At 46.5% G+C, this 20236-nt stretch overlaps 1 protein-coding gene across 1 annotated transcript in view; it reads right to left on the bottom strand.

Moving 5' to 3' along the window:
- Window positions 1–19525, bottom strand: part of TLL2 (tolloid-like 2) — a 41522-nt gene extending 21997 nt beyond the window's left edge. Inside the window, exons 1-8 of the mRNA XM_009888833.1 lie at window positions 19426–19525; window positions 18659–18736; window positions 14603–14773; window positions 12506–12623; window positions 11932–12110; window positions 11532–11637; window positions 6214–6338; window positions 529–644 (exon numbers count right to left, since the gene is read on the bottom strand). Of these exons, the coding sequence (XP_009887135.1) occupies window positions 529–644; window positions 6214–6338; window positions 11532–11637; window positions 11932–12110; window positions 12506–12623; window positions 14603–14773; window positions 18659–18736; window positions 19426–19525 (993 nt within the window). The remainder of the gene's footprint in view (window positions 1–528; window positions 645–6213; window positions 6339–11531; window positions 11638–11931; window positions 12111–12505; window positions 12624–14602; window positions 14774–18658; window positions 18737–19425) is intronic.
- Window positions 19526–20236: the final 711 nt, after the last annotated feature.

Raw genomic sequence — 20236 nt, 5'->3', positions numbered from 1 at the left:
TGAAAGGCCTGAAGGGCTGGTGTTAGTGGATTAAGGAAAGATTTCATTTCCACAGGAAGATCAATAAAACAAAAGGAGCTGGGAAGAAAGTGGACAGGGAGGGTGATTGATGCGCAGCGGGGCTCAGTGTTTCAAGGCGGGGAGCGGGAGTCCCCTGACAGGGACATTATGCCCGTGTGACAGGGGCAGGCCATCGATGTCACTCATGGCTCTTCGGCTCCCTTCAGGACCCCAGCTTGCTGGCACATTTTATTTAACTTGTCTGACTGGCACCTGGCTTTGAAAGGTGAGCTTGCAGCCCAGACCTGTGAGGGGGCTCTGCTCCAGCATTACCTCTTCTCCCCTCAGCACCAGGTAGTCCTGACCCCAACTTTGGAAGGACAGTGATGGTGCTCAGGAGCCTTTCCAGGCTCCATCCCTGCACTCCAGGCATGCAGAGATCTTTTGGCAGCTGCTAACACTGTCAGCACAAGCAAAACCACACGCAGGAGAAGCACTGAGTACACCTCATACTGGTGTGGCACCCACCTTCTCCCCTGGGGTCACCGAGATCCTCCAGACACAGTGGGAATAGGAGGGGTATCCATTTGGAAAGCCAGGGGCTGAGAAATTCCCCGTTGAGTCCTGCAAGGTATCACCACAAGCTGTGAGAGAGGAGGAGAAAAAAAAAACATCAACAAGGTGTGACTCTCCAAAAGACATCAGGGTCTACCAAAACATTTGCACAGGGCTCCTGTGTGCAGGTTGGTGGCTGGTACTCTAAGGATGTTCATTCTGGTACTGGTCAAAGGAACCTGCCTGAGACCTTGCCAAAGGGGTGATGTGAAATTTATCAGAATTCCCAGGATAGAAGATGATTGGTGCAAGGACAGAGGGGAAACAGCTTTTAAAGAGGCACCCTTCATTTTTCTTCCACATGCCAGCACTTTCAGGTTTCAACCCTACTGAGGCATATCTCACCCACTAATCAAACACAAAATATTAACCCTATCCCACTTCGCAACCCCAAGACTGCTGCCAGCAAATCTGTTTTCCCTTCGTTACAAGCTGATCAATGAAGTCCTCCTTAGTTACCATTGTTAAGTGTCTTTGAGGGGGGTTAAAACATCTTAACAAAAGCAAGGCAAGCCCTGCTGCCCTCATGCTTCTGCTGCCCAGCACCTGCTCCGCTGTCACACTGCGCAGGATAAAACACGAGCACTGCAGGTCCCTCTGCTCTCCACCTTCTCGTTTCTGTGGCCTGCTGCAGCTGATGAAATGTAGGTCCCAGAGCAACTTTGGGGAAACAAGTAATACACACGCACATATGCTCCTTTAGGAAACAGCAGCTTCCAACATCTGGGAAAGCCACGACTACTGTAGTTCCTGCTCTCTGAGCCAGCAGGACTGAGCTGGAACAAGGAGTGACATCTGCAGAGCAGCTGACTGGCTAGGTTGGAGGATCACAAATATCAAAGCTCCCATTTCCTTCAGGGTGCACACCAGACACATGCAGATACCCATCCCAAGGAGCAGGGACCTTGGCTTGCCTGCTTTCCAGTCGTTTTTTTCTAATTTCATAACCCACTGATGTTACAAAGCTGCCCTTGACCCACAACTTCGTTTCCTCAGTGATGGTAAGGCAGCTCCCAAAAATCCCTCGTTAAGCAGCACCGCTTTGAAAGATCCGACAAGGCCGAACATCTGGCTCCCTTTCTCATGGAAATGCCAGGGGATGTTCCTCTGCCTGATGCTATCACACACTCACTAATTTTTCAGCCATGATCGCATTTAGATGGGCGGGTCGGAAGTTGGAGGTGAAAAGAGACTGGTCCCATTCAAAAAGCTTAATATCTTCAAAAAGGGGAGAGGGAGTCACCTAGGCCAGAAAAATCTTAATTTCCCTGAAGTAGTTTGACCCACAGCTTGACAGGTCAGTCTAGAAGAACAATAGGCAGGAACACAAAAAAAGGGGTTTTGCTCAAACAAACAGCTCCTAGGGGTGCTCTGGAAGGTGGAGTTGCTACTAGGAACAAGTTGCACATATTTCAAGGTACAGGTCAGCATGGGATCTGGCAAAACGATTCCCGTCAGGAAAGCCAAAGGCGTTTTAAACTACTAGAAAAAAGCACCACTGAGCAAAATGGGCAGGTAAATGCACCCATCTGCCTCAGATGAATGAAGAAAAGAGATGAGAGTCCAAAACCTCTACACTGCTGCTTCTGTCTCAAGCAGTTTTGAGCCCTGAGAACTCCCCCTACCATTATGCAGCTACCAAGGAGCATTGCACAGGAAGTTTTAGTTTCAATTCTGCAGAAATAGTTAATATTTTCCCACCTCCCACAACACGTTTGGCAGGTGATGCTGTCGGTATTCTTCAGGTGGGCAGAGAGTGACAGTTGCAACAGGCGATGACCTGCATGAACTAGAGAAGAAGTCTGGACTTCCATTTGCAGAATAAATACACTTTCTTCCTCTCTACCTCTTGCAAAGGTGCCTTCCCTTGTTGTCTCTGTCAGAATCTGTTAGGATAATTCCAGCTCCTAGGATCCTACTCAGACCCTCAACCAGGAAATCCATGCTGCCCCAGCAGATAACCATCTCAGAAGCTGAGTCCCAGCCATATTTATTCTGAGGACAGCAAGCCATTCTTCAGCTGATTCTCTGGCATCATTACTGGTCAATGCACGGTCTGGAGCGGCCACCACCTTAGCATAACTCTAGGAATGGCAACATCTCACAAGGTGTCCCAATAAAGAGGGGATTCCAATCCACAATTCACCAAGATATATAAATGTTCTTTTTCTCTGCTCAAAAATCTATTTAAACAAATATGAAATGACAAAGAGAGCTCTAGATCACTGGGAACATGTACTACATGACCATAATAACACAGGACAAAGAGGATTACCGCTGTCAGCTGAACTACAGTGAAGGTTGCTGACAGCCCAGACTTAATTCTCCTAAGTATAACTACACAGTACCTAGCAAGACTGTAATTACAGAACGGGTACAAACGTATCTACCACCAAACACTACTCTGCTAAAACATCATGAAAGGAGACCTAGCTAACTATCCAAACTTTGCAGAGCAAACTCCCCTGATGCACTGGGAGAGGCTGAACATTCATCACACACAAGCTGCTAGAAAGGAACCGAGGTGAAAAGCAAAGTAGAAAAGGTGAATGATTCAGAAGGCATTTGTAAATTAAGTAGTTGAGTACTTACTGCTCATCAGCTGGTTACTGGTACACTACAGCTTTTTGAAGCTGCACAGAGAATTGGATGGGATGACATAAAGCTGGACCATTCTCAATTTACAGTTTAACCATTCCTGTGTGCCTGGTTCCTTCAGCGCAGCACAAGGCAGCAGGACATGCTGTTTTAAAGTCTTTTGTAGTGACTACACTTACCAAATCCTCAATCATGCAGCCATATCAAATCTAGCATTTACTACTATGCAGCAGAATGTGCCTTGCCTTCCAGAAATTCCTTCAGCAAATTTCATCTGGTTTCACCTGGTTTGGCACTAACTTTAACCCAGCAGGTATAAGCTTCGGGGAATTAAGAGCAATTTAAAACAGCAGGGTTTTAGAATGAAAAAGCTAAGCCAGCCCTAACTGTAGCAGCCACAAGAGCTCCAGTCTAATGAGCTGGAGAGCCCTGTTTCTTACAATAGACACAGCAGTCGTTCTGGCTCGTACCAGTGCACGCTTGTAACTCATCCTCCACCATACTAGGTCTTTTTTGTGGGGATTTTCTCAGGCGTTCTCAGATGGATACTCTCTAAAAGCAAAACCATCTGCCATTCAACTTCTGGATTACGTTGTTGTGTTTTACCTAAAAATCCTCAGCTTGATCACTGAACGAAGTTGTCCTCAACCATAAGTCTCATTCAGACCCTGCTCGAACATACAACTGAAGTCCCTTGTTTTTGAACCCCTGTGGTTTGCATTTTGCAGAAGAGAACTTTTCAAGCTATAGATTCCAATGACGGCAGCTGAAGATGTTCATGTCATTAAATATATTGCACCCCTTCTCTTCAAATGCAACCTGTGTATAAATTTTGATGAAAAAAAACCAAACAAAACCAAACCCCAAACAACAAAACAATAGCTATTTGAAGAAAATTTGTTTAGTAGGCTTAAAGCTCTGATCATTCTGCTGCCAAATATTTTCTGAATGGCAATAACCTTTGCTAAAGCTTTGTGGAAAAAACCCTAAAAAGTAGCAAAGTTCTACTTTGCAAGTGGAAACTTGAAACTCAGAAGGGTCCTCATTGTAGAGAAAGTTGCTTTGTAGCTTTTAGTTTGACTTTAACCTCAGGCCAAAGTGGCTTTTCAGCTTGCGTCAAGAAATCTGAATCTCTAGTTGATGCTTCCAGCTATGAGAACGAAAAGCCTGCTTGGATTAAGTCTGACTCAATCAAAAAACATGGTGCAAGACGTCCCTAATTTTTTTTTTTTTTTGAGTATTCAGACAAACCAATCCCTAAACTAATCTGCGAGATAATTTTCCAAGAACTACATCTTGTTCAACTAAAAGCAATTTAGAGAAAATTATGAGTGGTAAGAAGTAAAAAAAGAAGTTAGAATTGGCACACCTAAGAAAGCTGTATCACTCACTGTAAGCTAAGCAGTGATCCCCAAACATCATGGCCCCTGAAGTACTGCTAATCCTCAGAATTTATTCTAGACCCTTATGAACCCATACTTTTTGACTTGTAGCTGGATACAGAGAAGAAACGGATTTGCACACCAGTTATCGGCCATCTTCCATGGCTTCATGAATGGTTCACAGAGCAGTGCTAGGCAGCCACTCACTCACAGTGTGACTTTGCATACTGGTAACACTTATTTCCCCTCCTCACCTTCTCCCCTCTCCCTGTGATATGGTTATTCCAAGAGGATTAGTCATTTATGATCATATTAAGTTTATGATATGTCAAAGCCACTCTCAACAGGATCAATATGCTGGCCAGACCACACCATTTAGATAAACTTCTAGGCCACGCTTGCAAAAATCCTTTTTTTTCCTCCCTGCATGATTACAAACATTACAAAGTCATTCTCCAAAATTAGGGCAACTCTCTCATTCTCCAATATCTTCTCATAGGTGTTTCACTACCAGCAGAAATTCAACAGAGCTTGTTAAATTTTCTCCTTCCAAGCATCACACCTTTCATGTTATCTCCCTTCTCAGTTGCTGCAGACCATGCCACAGACACCAGACTGGGTGCCACCTTTGCTTCAAGCCTCCCTTTACATTCTCACATTCAATCTGCCCTTAAGGCTGGCAGATTTCTTCTCTGAAATCTGATTTTCTCTGTTAACCTATTCAACTAAAACTGCTGCATAAACTTTCGCCGCCTAACACTGTTATTCTGATAGGTAAATTTAGCCTCCCAATCACATATGTGACCCCAATGCTCTTTTTGCCAATCCTTTTCAGACCCCAGATAAAGCAGGACCCAGACTACTGGTCTTTAGTATGTCACACATACATAGATGAGTTCTCTATCAAAGCTCTTCCTGGTCTATCAACCCTTTGGCAGCAGAGAGAGAGATACAGCCCTCCCCTAAAGAGCCCAAAGCACCAGCTTCTAGCACCTGCTTGTTTCACAAATCGGCATCTTTGAGCTTTCTTCCAGGTTATCTCCCAAGCCTCAGTGCAACACACTATAATCACAGATATACACTTAGGGTTTCCTTAAGGCTCATCCCTGGGACAACACCGATGGAAATAATTCAACAGAAGTTTGATAGTCGGTGTGCAGAAACCTTGGTCTATCAGATATCCCTCTGCCACTTTGCTAACTCCTAGTCCCCACCCTGTCCACCGTCTTGTACATCAATTTCATTTCCTATGAACAGAGCAGACACTCTTCATTCAACACAGTATGAAAACAACAGTATATGAAAACAACACCAAAATACAAGTCTCATCCTAGCCTCTCTCCCCAGCCTACTCTGTAGCTCCTCTTACTAGTTTCAGTAGAGAACACTGGACAAACCTGAAGCCCTAAACCAAACAGGAATACTGGCAAAGTACTAATAGGAGAGGTGTTAGGTAATTTTGATTCTCCCACAGCTCCAGCTTGAAGCATTTGATGGTCTACATTTCCTGAGTCTCTTTCATGAAAGGGATGGTTAAGGTGCTCTTGAACTCTAATGCCTTCCAGATAAACCATGTGTCTACAATAAAGCTGGAGCCATCTCCACAAGCCATATTTACCTGGGCATTTGTACAACTTCCTTGCCTGAGCGATGTCTCCCTGACTCAGGCGAACACGCTGACCAATAGTTGGCCGGACCCCGTTATCGTCACGACGGGGAAGGATGGTGTCGAGGAAAACCCCTCTAAAGTAATGCACAGAAAGTCATCCTGGCAGGCCTCCCACACTATCCCCTTGACCATATATCCCACGCTAACAAGCAAGAGTAATGCCGATTGTGATAACCGCATGTCTCAAGGTGGCCCTCTCGCTATAGCAGATAGATTCCAAATGTACAGGCAAGTCTGCCAAGCCAGTAAATTCCTCTTTTGATATATCAAGATTGCTGCTGCCTCTGTTTGAGTATAGACACATTCCTTGCCATAAATCAGAAAAGGCAATGAAATATTCTTGCAGAAGGTTCATGGCACATCTGGCTCAGCAGGAGCACAGATTGGACACTTAAGCCAAAGGAGCAGAGGGAAGGGGAGTTTGTTCAGTAGCAGATGGGGTTGGGCTGGCAGTGATTGCGGTTGCTACAGACAAGCAAAAAAGATCATGCTCTACCTTTGTTATGCATGAGTTTCCAAGCTAATAACTCCATTTCTCTCTGCCTCTTTTTCCTTGCTACTATTTTTTCCATGTGGTACTTCATACTCAGGAGCTCTTTACTGCACTTCTGATCTCAGTCCAGAAAAGGATTTAAGCTCACTTCCCTCAAAATGCAAAGTCTGTGCATCCAAGCAAGAGCTTGCACGCAAGAGAGACCCCAAGGCAGCATTAGGACTGCAGGGCCCAAGTGGGAGGGAGGAATCGGAAACCTGAACTCCAGGTTGGTAAAGTCCAAGCTCTCATGACCGGGCTCTCCAGTCCACAGAAACTATCTCACTGCACCCCTGAATGTCTAACAGGCTTGGAGGTACCAAGGCTAACAGTGAGCTTGAAAATTCAGCATCAGCTCTGGGAAGCAGACTTCTCTTTCTGAAGGACAGGATACAACTGTTTGTAGAATCCGATGGGATATCAGGGCAGAAGCAATAATTTTAGCGCTGTCTAGTCCTGATACAAGAGTCTCTATGCATGGGTTAAGCTCTAAATACGCCAGTAATTCTGTTCATTGGGCTGCTCAGCCGCATAAAAGCCTTGGGAAGGAGTTTGAGACATTTTTTATTGGTTAATTTTAAATAAATACTGCAAGCAGAGTATTGGATCACAGCTGTCCAGAGCTGCAGCCAATATTCTTGAACAGAAAATATCATTCTATGAAACATATTTTGTGGGGGGAAATTCTTTTTTAAATATTCAAACTGAAAGAAGAAATAGAGGGGAAGGAATGTAATCTGTTTTAAAAACTAGAATCAACTCTTGCGTGGGGGATGTTGGGTTTTTTTCCAGGGGTAGGAAAATTCCTGATCAGCACTAAAATCAGTGCTTATGACCTCTGAGGTGAGCCCATCAAATTTTGATTGACAAATTCAGGCTGGCTATCTACATGCCAACTGGATGCCTCGGGCTGAACTTATTTAAGTTTATGTATCAAAAATAAATCCTCCAATTCCAGAAACACCATGAACAGCGAAACAGGTCGGTTTGCTCACAGTAAGTTTTCAAGCCTCCTCAGGACTTCACAGAAAAACTCGGCATTTACCAGGGACACACTTCTGTGCCAGTGAAATGCTTTCTGCAGATCTCCAGGCTCAACCAGGGAGGAAAGACAAAGTTTATCAGAGAAACCATCACTTGCACACCTAAACTTTTGATTCTGTTTCCCATTCCAGCGCTCACAACGGCACACTCACAGCCCCCAGCCTCCTGCACACAGCATACACCTAGGGTACTGCTCACACAAAACAAACAACCCACAGCTTCAAGTTACCCTGTGACCCCTTATTACCTGCCAAACACATTTTCTTCAAGGCTACAGCTACTGGCAGTACGCTAGGTTGGGGCAGTAAGATTTCTGGTATTGCTTTTTCCACCAACTGAATGTTGTGCTTCCTTCACGTGCACTGCTAAACACTACTCCAAATTAGGAGGCAATTAGTATAGTTCCTCTCGTTTTACAATCAAAGGAACTGAGAAAAATAGAGAATCTTCCTGGCCTAAAGCACACACATCCCAGCAGCCCCAATGCTGTCCACCCAAACCCCATCTGCTCAACACCACTTTATGATGTTAAGCTGCACATTTGGTGAGCACCTCTAAGAGCACCAATACTTTGGCCCACAAATTAATAAACACCAAGCAGACATCATTAAACAGAGCAGCTCAGGCACTCTAACACCAGAACCGTTCTTGAGTAAGATACCTAACCTGTCCTCCCAGAGGTAGGAAAAGAACCCAGGAATCCTGGATGCCCCATTCTCCTGCTGTCCAGGCATGGGCAGCATGCATTAGCCACCCAATGCAGTGGTAAGTCAAGCACAACCACCCACCATTGCTACTAGCTAAGAATGACGGAGTTTAAGCAGAGATGCTCTCGAGCCATTAGAACCTACATACTACCCTGAACGTGTAAAGTGTTACGTAAACATTATGAAATTATCAACTGATCTTGAGAAATGCTGAATATTCACCATCCCATCTGGGGCCAGTAGATACAGGTGCTTTAAACACCATTCAGGGAAGCAGATGTTGAAGGCAGATTAAGCACTCAGCTGCAGGCAGCTACATTTTGTCCCAACTCTGTATTAATATCCCCACCTGCAGAGGAGGGACAACATAACCCTCCCTCACACAGTAAAACCCGTGGAGGAGGTAAGTGCCGTTTGTGTACATCTCGTTCAGGATCAAGATGGGGTGTGGCCAATACGTCAAGAAGATGCCCCTTGACATGCAGACAGTGCTACCTGGATCCTGATTCAAACTGGATCTTTGCAGAGGTCATGTTTTCTAACTCCAGGCTGTGCTGCTATGTCTACTAGCAAGAGGCTTAGTGAATTAAGGTAACCCGCTATTTGCTTAGGGCTCTGTGGAGGTTTAAACTTTCTTATTGCTAAGCTGCCATTTATGGGTCTTGACAGCAGTAAAACAAATTGTTTAATGAGACAGCAATATTCAATTTAATTTGCTGCCACGTCTGTAAGGAATACACCAGGAAATAAAAGCGTGCAGCCATATTCTGCAAAACAGGCAACTTTCTGACATAGACAAGAACAGAAGTTCCCATGGCAAAAACTTGTTACCGTTGTGCTATACTCCTATATTCCTATTAGCCACAGACGCAAATGAGAAATACATTTTGCTGGGAATTGAAAACAAGCAGTGACTCCTGTAGGAATTTTCAAAAGCACCACTGGAAACAATTTCCACTGCTAAGACCCATTGTGTCTCCGGAATACTGTCTCTTTCTGTCCTAGGTACAAAGTTTAGAATAAAAAGGACCTAGGATCTGCATTTCACCATGGCAAACACCATATGATTTGCTATCACCAATATTCACCCGGAGTCATAACAACAAGGTTGTGCTAAGTGCCCCATAAGAGTTGCTTTGAGACAGAGTCACAGACATGGCTCTGTGTCCTTCACCTCCTCCTCGCTCACACACCCCACATGTGAGACCATCACAGCTCAGACCATCTTTTCCCTATGTGGAGTTTCTGGTGTATGCTAATGTACTAACACACCCACGACAGCTCTTCCCTTAGCAGCGTCACGCAGGGGCTATCTCCCATTCCTAGCTGCTAATCTTAATGAAACTTTCTGGAACTTACTATCTTCATGGGCTCCATGCTTTTGTTGCAATTGGCCAGCACCCGCAAACCTCAGTAAGGTGGGAAGGAGACATGCATACACTCACAAATCTCTGCTGATTGGACGAAGTAAGCATCGTTCCCTTAGGAGAACAGATGTCAAGACAGGTCTTGGTGAAGTAAGAGCCTGTTCCCAGCCCTGCCTATTTACTGCGTGAGCACAATCAGCCCACAGAGGCACTTAGTGCTCAGTTCAATTACTGCACAAAGACTGCTACTGGGGTGAGGGTGGGTCACAGAGACAAAGGGCTTAAAGAAAACAGACTTAAAAATCCTATTAAGCACCAATTTAAATTTAGAAGGACTCTTGCCATTTTTATCCCATTTTGGCCCAGCAGTGTTCTGAAGGACCTTGGTTTTCAAGAGACACAGACTCAAAGGCATCCACAATATAAATGGCAGTAATAACTTAATCCTGCTTTTGTGCAAGACAATTCTAACCATTTAGAGTCTAGCAAATGCTGGAAGGGTCCAGCAGATGCCTCAAGGGAAGAAAAATTGTTTGCTTTGGGTATCTGATCCAAAGAAATCTCTGAAGGCTGCAAAGCACCCTTGCCCAGCTACCATTTCCCCCTGCCAGAGCAAGCAACATTTCATCAAGTTTGATAACTTTCCCCTGGTTGACATGAAGTTTGAGAAACAAAAGCACAGAACAATAGACTTAGCAATTCCATACAACTGGGGAGTAAGAAAATAAAAAAAAAAAAGCACCCCAAAAACACATGTAATTTTTGTAACAAAAAGTTCTCAAGAGCGTGAATACTTTCACTCTGCCTCCCATCCCCTTTACTCATGGTATGTAGTGAAGGAAAGCCCTTGGGAAGAAGCAGTAGTGGGATTTATGGAAAAAACTTTAAATAATGCAGCAAAATGGAGCTGGTCATCCAGTAGCTCTCATTCCAAATCCAGGACATAAATAACTGCTCATTTCACCTCTCTAGCCAGTAAAGCTGTCTGATCATAAAACAGGCTCCATCTGGAGGGATGAGACGGAAGTCAAGGGCAAACAGCCTACACAGAAACTGGCCAGTTAGTTGAGACAGGAACAGAACTGAAAAATTCTCCATGAAGAACCCAGTCACATAGAATCACAGAGTTGCAGAGGCCATGATCTAAAGCACATGCATAAAGGGTTAAAAATAGCCAAGCAATTAAAGATCATGATCTACAGTTTAAATTCTCCCTTGGCAAAGTTGCTAGGGATCCAGAAGGCAATATTGTGATTCCAAAGCATGAGCTAGACAACCAAGATATTGAAAGGTGTTTTTAGCATAACCCCCTTGAAGGTGGGCAGATACATACATACACACATATATGCTGTCTGGGAAGGCTGCAAAACATGCTAACGTGGTCTCTGAGATTATCAGCACTGGGTGAACATAGTGGGGACAGAAAAGCAGGAGTCCACCATACTTCTCTTCACCCACCTGGCTTTTTCAAATATTTTCCAAGCTTTGCAATGCAGCAGAGCTCACTGTAACTGCCACATATCTCTGCAATAGATCACAAGTCTCTTTCTAGGCTCCACATATCCCACAGTCAACTACTGAAAATAGTCCTAAGGACATGTAACCTTGGATTATCACCTGGAGAACGTGTTCCTAGCATAGTGCATGATGCTGTCGAAGTCATAGGTCTCTCCCAGTGAGTTCACCTCCCCAGCTTCCATCTTTAAAAAGTTGTACTCCTGACCTGTGATGCCAAAGACAAAGGGAAAAACACAAATCACTAAAAAAAAAAAAAAAAGCATGCCTTCTACCTCTAAGCACCTAGAAAGAAGAGGATATACTCCTACCTTCCAATAATTCCAGCTGGACATCCAAAATCTCTATTCACCCAACTATTTTGTCCCTTATTCTAGGCAAGGACTAGCGATATTTCTTCTCCACCCCAGCTCACAAACCACTAGGGATTTTCCACAAGTCCAGCAAGAAAGATTTCCACCCACCCAAAAGCCAGGTGGAATAACCTGAAGTGCTATTTTACCTTGCTGTATGTTCTCTCTGATGATCGTGACATGTTGGTCCCTGTCAGGCCGTGTATGCTCATGCCAGAAACCCACCACATGACCCAGCTCGTGAGCCACAATACCAAACTTGTCACAGTTCTTTCCAATGGATATAGCCTGAGGGCCCCCTCCTCGGCGACCCACGTATGAGCAACATCTGGAAAAGAAACCCACAAACCCATGCAAGCACATCAGTGAACCGGGGAAGTCTAAAACACAGGAACAGAGGATGGCATCTGGCAGGGTCTGGAATGGGCCAGCAGTTGCATACACTATATGTACTTAGATATATGTGTGCGTATGTATAAAGAAAACACACAAGTGTATATCTACTTAAGTGTTATCCCAGGAAAAAGAATGCAGAAAGGCTTAGCACATTCTTATGAGCAGGTACTAAATTATCCTGGCAATCCTTACTGGAAGTGACCAGATTGATCTCTGTGACAGATTCCACCATGTAGCCATGGGTGTATTCTTACCAGAGCTAGACTTAGCAAGCCATTTGGCAATGAAAGGGATGTTTGCAACACAGGGAATGTGTGTGTCACTTACCCACATGTTCTGTATGTGAACACAATGAAACTCTCTTCATCAGTTCTCTCCACAAATGTCACACAAGTGTGCTTCTCCCAGTGCCTCATCGCTTGCTTAAAGATAGCTCTTTGGGTTCCTGAAGAAGAAATCCAAGAAGAGCAAACAGTGAAGGCCTGGCTTTCAGGAAAAATCTCTAATGGACTTCGTCTGGATAAGGGAACAGTCATTCTTTCCAACAGTCAAACTTATACCTCTAGGAATCTGGAAGCCACTTCCAACTATAGCACTAACTTACTGTATCATCCTTTTCTCTCCTTATGCTTGATGAATTAGTTGCTGTAATTAAACAGATAGCAAACTTCATTAAGCACATCAATATTTCTGCATACAAAAAACCATCACCTCACTAGGTAGAGGTCATTCTGGCAGAGCTGCTGGGTGTTCTTATCTGCGCACCAGCTACTCAATGGCGTGCCAAATTTGCTCTCATGATGCAATGTAACATGACCACGCACAGCTTTCAAGACCAAAGAATCTCATGGGTGCTACAGATGCTCCTCAAAACTAAGGCAAAGCTGTTGTCAGGTCTTTAAAATTAGAAGCATAAACTATATAGGAGCTAGGGGCATTCTCAGGGCAGCGTAAGCAGGTGTAGAGATACACTGCTGCTCTGTGCTCAAACTGAGAGACAGCTCAGGACTTTAACACCTGAGAAGTAGGGTATTATAACTGTCTCACACTAGCAAGAAGACAGGCCACAGAACCTCCCCTCCCCAGGGAGCAGGGTACCTCCAGCAGTCACTCAGCAGCATCCAGAACAGTCATACAGACAGCTGGGAAGTGATGCCCCAGCGCGGTACACAGACTCGGGAGGCTTCCCTACAGTACTGCCTTTCCAGCACTGCCTCCAGTATGCACAGGGCTGCAGAGCAAGCTGCCGCTCTCAGGAGAGACTAGAGAGGGGAAAAAGGCCAGAAGTACATCAGAAAGGCACAAGGAATATCGAGAAGAGCTCCAGGGTGGGCTTAAGCTGAAGCAAAACACCAAGCTGAATGCAAGAGAGAACTGTGCTATGGCAAGAGCTGCATGTTACACAGTCACCCCACTGGAAGGGTGGTGTTACCTACCCTGGACTGGTTAGGGCAGTGGGACACACGTAACACAGTTAAGACTCTCTCATCAGACCCTGAGGGATGGGGATGGCTGTTCTCTGACAGATGTGGGGGGACAGCTGTGGCTAGCAGGCTATTCAATCTCCTGCCAGGTTACATGACCCCCTCCCTTTGTAGGGGGTGAACAGACCCTTCCGCTGGGGCTTCACAAACTCCTGGCAGCAGTGTGGGTCCTGGAACAAAGTGTATCATGGGAGCCCAAGGGAATAAGGTCTGCTGGATCTAAGCAGGAGATGGTGGAGACAGCCTGGCGGAGGCAGGAACAAGCTGGCTCCAGTAAGGCACAGAGCATTTGTCATCCACGAGTCAAGGAAACCAATCCCGTGGGGAAGCACTAAGCCTCAGAGAGGTGGCATCAGAGCAAGTTGCCTGTCTGCTTCACATGAGAGACTTGCAAGAGATCTGCTGCACCCCGAAAGATATTTTATTTTGGACAGTGCCCAGGAGATGCTATAAAAGAGCCTAAAAAGGATACTTTGGAGAGCTCCTCATCCACCATGGGACACAGCTCACTGTTCCTCTCCCTTACACATCTACAGGAGACCCTGAAGTTTGGTGCCCAGAAAACAGCAGGTCCGGAAGCAGAGTGCACAGGGAAAGTTCTCTAAGCAAGGATTCAGAAAGCAACCCAGGGTACTTCTGCTCCTGCTCTTCCAGCAGCAGAGAGGATCCTTTTCTGGAAACACAAGGGGTGAGCGCAGCTCACAGTTGCTGGTCCCTGAAGCAACCAAGAAAAGTAACTGAGTCACCCAATCATTTCTTAAATTCCAAGAGAAGAATCATCTCACTGCATACTTCAGCCTCAACCATCCACATGCCCACCCTGCCTCAGAAGAGAGGCTCCCAAGGAGTCAGTTGTGGGGAAACTCTGCTCCTGAGATCTCCCACACATTTTGAGACACTCACCCCTGAGCAAACAGGGAACAACGTGTTCACTACTGACCAGTGAAATTTCCTCCGATCACATAGGGGATGACCCCCCCTGGCCAGATCCTCTCAGCCCTGGAGGTGGTTGCCCTGCGCACTCTGGGAGAGGAGCGTGTATCCGTCCCAGACTCATCTTTATATTCCTTCCTCTTCGGTTTCCTCGCAAGCGTTGTGTTCTGCCTGCCGTCTGCAAGACAGAGTGGCAACACTGTTTAAATCCTCTTTAGTTCCACGTGCAGCCCTCAGGTAATACCCTGGAGCTTCAGAAAAAGAAAAACAGAAAAAGCAAGATGTTAATCCAAACCAGAAGCCGTAGCCAGATTTGCCAGTGATTTGTTTGGGACTTAAAGACAGTTAATCTGTAGCAACCTGGCCCTTCTTGCCTTGGAGCCTCCCTACGCACTATGACAAACCTGTTTTCCCAGAAAAGCATAAAGGGACACCACCCCCCCCATCTCTAGCCACCCACTCTCTCCAACAGCCACTTCATAGATGGGGACACAGTACTTAAACAAGGGGAATGGGAGGAGGGAGGTCAAACGAGTCCAGATGTCACTGTGTATTCTCAGCCTGCCCCACTCATCCAGATCTGCAGTTCTGGCAGGGTTAGCTTCACAATGGCAACAACGACTCATTCGAGTTGGCCTTGGAAGACGAGGACAGACCCCTTAGACTGAAATCTATATGCAAGGCTGAAAAGTATCATATGTCTGTTTTCATATGCTAGGTCTTGCGTGGTTTGAAAACATATACACATCAGACAGTCTCTGCTGGAGGAGGGATGCTCCAGGTGGAAAAGCTGAGGCATTCTATACTTAGCACAAATCTCCACCCATGTTGAATCTCTTCACTTTAATAAAAAGGAGCAAAAATACAAAAAGGAAAACAGAACACGTGTCTCATTTCTTGCTAAAAAGGCAAAGGAGCCCTGGCTGTGTGGTACCTGGTGCTGGCCATAAAACCCACCCGGGGATTCATGCAGGCTTCTAGGCAGGACCTGTACCTTGCCCCACATCTGTGCTGCTGCAGCTCTGCTCAGATACTGGTTACACCTACATGAGCTGCACTTCTAACGTGGCACGGGTCTGACCCAGCCGAAAATATCCTCCATTCAAAGCTTCCTGGCTGTTCGCTGGGTGACCCCACACCTCGAAGCAGCCTTAGTCCGGCTGGGCTTTACTCGCATGTGTAAGGACTGCATAGACACCATTTCTTAGATAAGCTGCCTGTATTGCACAGCCAACCCATCAGCTGGACCTGGGCAAAAACGAACAGAATGCAAGTGTTGCTACGCCTGCAGAGAGTGCTGGCCTAAAGGGAACTCTCTCCTTATGTCAAGAGACAGCACTGCTGGCGGTGGCTTCTCAGTGCTGGTGGGCACCTCCGAAGATCCAAGAGGAGGGATCTAAGCTCTAGTTGTGCTCTTGTGATTCGTACGGAAATCTGCAAGACCAGCTACAGCTTTGCTTCCCAGGTCAGGGACGTGGGCTGCAGGGTTATGAAAAAGCACAAGCCCCACTGAGACCTTCCTCCAGTGACTAGAGGGGCTGCTGAGAGTCTTGTCCCCCATTCATCCCTCCAGCAGCAGCACAGGTAAGCAAACCACTACTGTCAAGGCTGAGGGGATCAAAACAATGGGAAGGAAATTAAGGCAATGCAGGGGGATGGAAGGAATGAACTTCAGACCCTCCCTCTTGCTTCACCAGGTCCAGCCCTTCCTGGCCTTGCTCTGGGTTGCAGGACAAAGACGGGAATTTGCCTTTTGTTCCTCTTCCTCCTGAGCACCTCCCTGGCACGCTGGCTGCACCCGGCATTTCAGATGCTGCCCCATCCCCAAACCAGCTGCTGGACCCTCTGAGGTTGGGGATTCTCCCAATGAAATAAGAGCCGCCCTCCCCTTCTTTGCATACACATATTCCACAGAGGTACTGCTTGGGCACTATAAGGGCCACAGCTGGGAGAAGGGAGAGGGTCTCAAGACACAGCTAACCTGGATATCTGTGTCCCAGTCACAAACTGCTCCTGGGGCTGCCCAAAATCTCTGAATTTGCATCCAGACAGATCCTGCCTGCAAAGCCAAGTGAGGAGTCATCTGCCCCATGCTCTCCTGTACATGGTACAGCAGGAGCTCTGCACAGAGGACCCTGGGTCCACACTTCTGTGTCACCAACACTTCCATTCCTCGCCAGCAGCACGCCTTCTTGGGCAAGTTCTCTGCAACCATCTTGCAACAGCTCTTGACTGCTCCTAATACTTGCTAAAATTTTCTGCCTTTAACAACTTCAATTTGCAGTGGGTCCTTGGAGAGGCCTGACACACACCCCTAGCAGGGACTTGGGGAAAGCAGGCAGCAAATGCCATATCACCAGGGGACAGAAGAATTCTGGACAGCAAGCTTGAAGTAGCACTGCTTACAGCCACTGCCAAGTTGCATGTATAGAGAGGGTTTCTTCAGTGAAAGATAAAGCCATGCAGCCTTTCCAATGCTCAGTCTACCCAGACATAACCTCTCTTACTGACTATTTCTAAGCCTCAGATAATCGAGATCCTTTCTAAAATCCCGCCACCCTCCATGATGAGCAACACTCAGAGGTTTCCATACACCAGCCGTGGGTGGGAGACTCCTTACACTGCCCACAGCTCAGGCAGCACTCTGCACCTGCAACGTGCCATGAAACAGCCCCTGTTACTCTCCGAAACTCACTCAGGGGTCTCCAAGCCTATCTGGACAGCAGAGACAGCCCAGCTTTGCACCAACAGCAGCACGAGCCCATCTCTAAGTAGAAACAGGCAGACAGAAGCACCAACATAGCTTTGCAAGCAGAAGCATCTTCCTCAAGTGCTCTTTGCCCACTGTTCCACTGCCTCAGGCCCGCCAGCAGCTCAGGAGACATGAGGAACTCCAACGAGGGAATACAGCACTAGGCTATAAAGACAGTAGCCATGAGTGTGAACATGCCCCCATGGACTGACATGCTGCATGGTCTTTCTGCCTCGGTGCCTCTATTTATAAGGGGGAAACAGTAGTCCCTCCTGCACACAGTGGGTTGCAATCATCTTGTACGGAGCAGGGCAACCCTGGGGAAATGCCTGAAGATGAGAGGTCTGGACTGATCCTGTGAGCAGTACCTTACCTACACGAGTGGGAGAAGCCAACTGCAAAACTTGGCCTGGGTGACAGCCCTGCTTCAGGGGAACAGAAGCTTAAACTCATTTAGCTGAAACATGTCAACAGCAAGGAGCAGCCAGCTAGCAGTACACCCTCTGCCTTGGAGTAAAATGGTTTTGCTGCCCTGGTGACAGTCATGGCTACCTGTATGTACTGGGTCTGGCTGGGATAAAGTTAACTTTCCTCATAACGGCCCGTAAGGTACTGTGTTTTGGATTTGTGGCTAAAACAGCGTTGATGACACACCAATGTTGAGGCCATTGCTGAACAGTGCTTGCAGAGTGTCAAGGCTTTCTTTTTCTCACTCTGCTGACCCCTCTCCACTCCCCAGGCGAGCAGACATGGGATAGGCAAGAAGCTGGGGGAAGATGCAGCTGGGGCAGCTGACCCAAATTGGCCAAATGGATATCCCATACCATATGTCATCACACTCAGCAATCAGAAACTGTGGGGTTTTGTCTTCCAAGGTAGCCATTGCTCAGAAACTGGCTGGCCATCAGTCTGCTTGTGGATGCAATTACTTTATATCACTTAGGGGTTTTTTTTGGTTTTAGGGTTCTTTTCCCCCCTTTTTCCTTCACTTATTAAACTGTCTTTATCTCAACCAATGAATTTTCTCACTTTTGCTGTTCCTGCTCTCTCACGTATCCTGCTGGAGGAGAGGGATAGCGACTGAGCAGCTGTGTGGGTGCTTGGCTGCTGGCCGGGGTCAACCCACCACACTATACAAGGCAAACCCACCCTTGCAGAGAGTCCACCAACAGCAACAAAGGCAGGTGCCTGGGCAAGGCTGGTCTCCTAGGCACGGAGGCGCACACATGTACACAGGACAAAATGTGGGTTTACAGGGGATAAAAAAGTAAATAAAAGATACCCAAAGGTCTGGGTGGGGTACCACATTACCCTTTTTAACTGCTTTGTTACTACGATCGGTTGAAGTGGCGTTCTCACTTGACACAAGAGACTGTTCTCCCAGGCCTCCTGCAAAGGAAAAAGAGCAGAGACACATCTCCTGGTGAGTAGGCTGGCAGAGCTCTGATGAGGGAAGGACAGCAGCTGTCAGTGATGCTGTTTGTGGGTCTGCAGCCACAGGAACTGGCTGCTTTCCCTGTACAAGGAACGAGGACTAAAAACCTGATAAAGCTGGGCTCTTTTCCTAGATTTGTTCCTACCTTACAGGGACACCATGCCACTCGTTACCATCCTGTGCCTTAGTTTTTCCATATACTGCATAGGCAGAAAGTCTCTTCCAGGGAAGGCTAGTTCCATGGAGATTTACTGAGAATAGGAGCTATACCAATGCTACCATCCTCCTTGTAAGTACCACTATTAAATCTCAAATTTAAAAAGGTACACTGACAAGACAAAGAATGATCTACATTCAGACTAATAAGCTCTATTAACTCTTATACATCTGGCCTGAACTCAGCATCACCTGAAAATAAAAGTCCTTCTCTGTGACGCTAATACCCACTGGCTACTGAAGCAGGAAGAACGGTGTGATATCAGCTCCTGGGTATTTCTTGTGCCCCATCCAGAGCCAGCTGCCCCTCCCCTTTGGAACAGCACCACCAGGCACACAGAGGTCCCCAGCTTGGCCACAGAGGTGGCTCCCTCCAGCTAAGGCACCAAAACAAAACTGGTTGGTTCCACTCCGAGTGCCTCCCCACCTGGCTTTCCTATTTCCACCACGGAAAACCGACTCACGACATTCCCGTGATGCACAAGACACCAGAGCGTTGGGGGAGGGATTTGACTGCTTGATGTCATAGCTATTGGGCACAGAAACCACAGCAATTCCATGGCATCTTCGTACCAGCGCTGTGCCTAACACTCTCCATTCCTCCAGAGAGCACTGCTGCTTCCTCTCCGCTCCGGTGGGCTACAGCAGAGCATTGATGGCAGCAGGGTGCAGGGGCTGCAGAAGCGACTCCACCAGGTTAGGCTGTCCAGCACACCAAGAGGGCTGAGGGGGCTCAGTGCACCCAGAATCCTCTACCATAAGATGAAGAATCAGGGAGAGATCCCAGCTCCCCAGAAGAGTCACATTGCTAGGGAATGGAAATAGAGACCAGTGCCTACAGCCCATACTGGTCTGTTGACTATTAAGGCACCATGATATTTAGCAATAGCCCAGTACTTGATTTTAGTTTTTCTCATGTATGACATAGAAATAGGTTCTTCCCTCGATACTAGATCCATGCTGCCACAGAAAAAGATTTAAAGTGTTACCCAGTGCCAGAAACTGATTTAAACCAAACAATAACTTGTTCACATTTCTGTTTCAGAGGACTTCAGAATAGCTCTGCTCACTATAAAGGAAAATACCAACTGTGCAAACTCACCTGTGCAAATCTGCTTCACCAGGAAGCAAATTGAGATCTCCCTCCCTTACACAATGCTACCACTGAAGTCTGATTTCTATAAACGCCATTATGTCCACCCTGGTACCTACAATCCCAAGGTCTACAGACAACCCTC

The sequence above is a fragment of the Charadrius vociferus genome, unplaced genomic scaffold (assembly GCF_000708025.1).
Source record: "Charadrius vociferus isolate BGI_N301 unplaced genomic scaffold, ASM70802v2 scaffold436, whole genome shotgun sequence".
Taxonomy (NCBI): domain Eukaryota; kingdom Metazoa; phylum Chordata; class Aves; order Charadriiformes; family Charadriidae; genus Charadrius; species Charadrius vociferus.
This window is presented reverse-complemented; position numbering and strand designations above follow the sequence as displayed.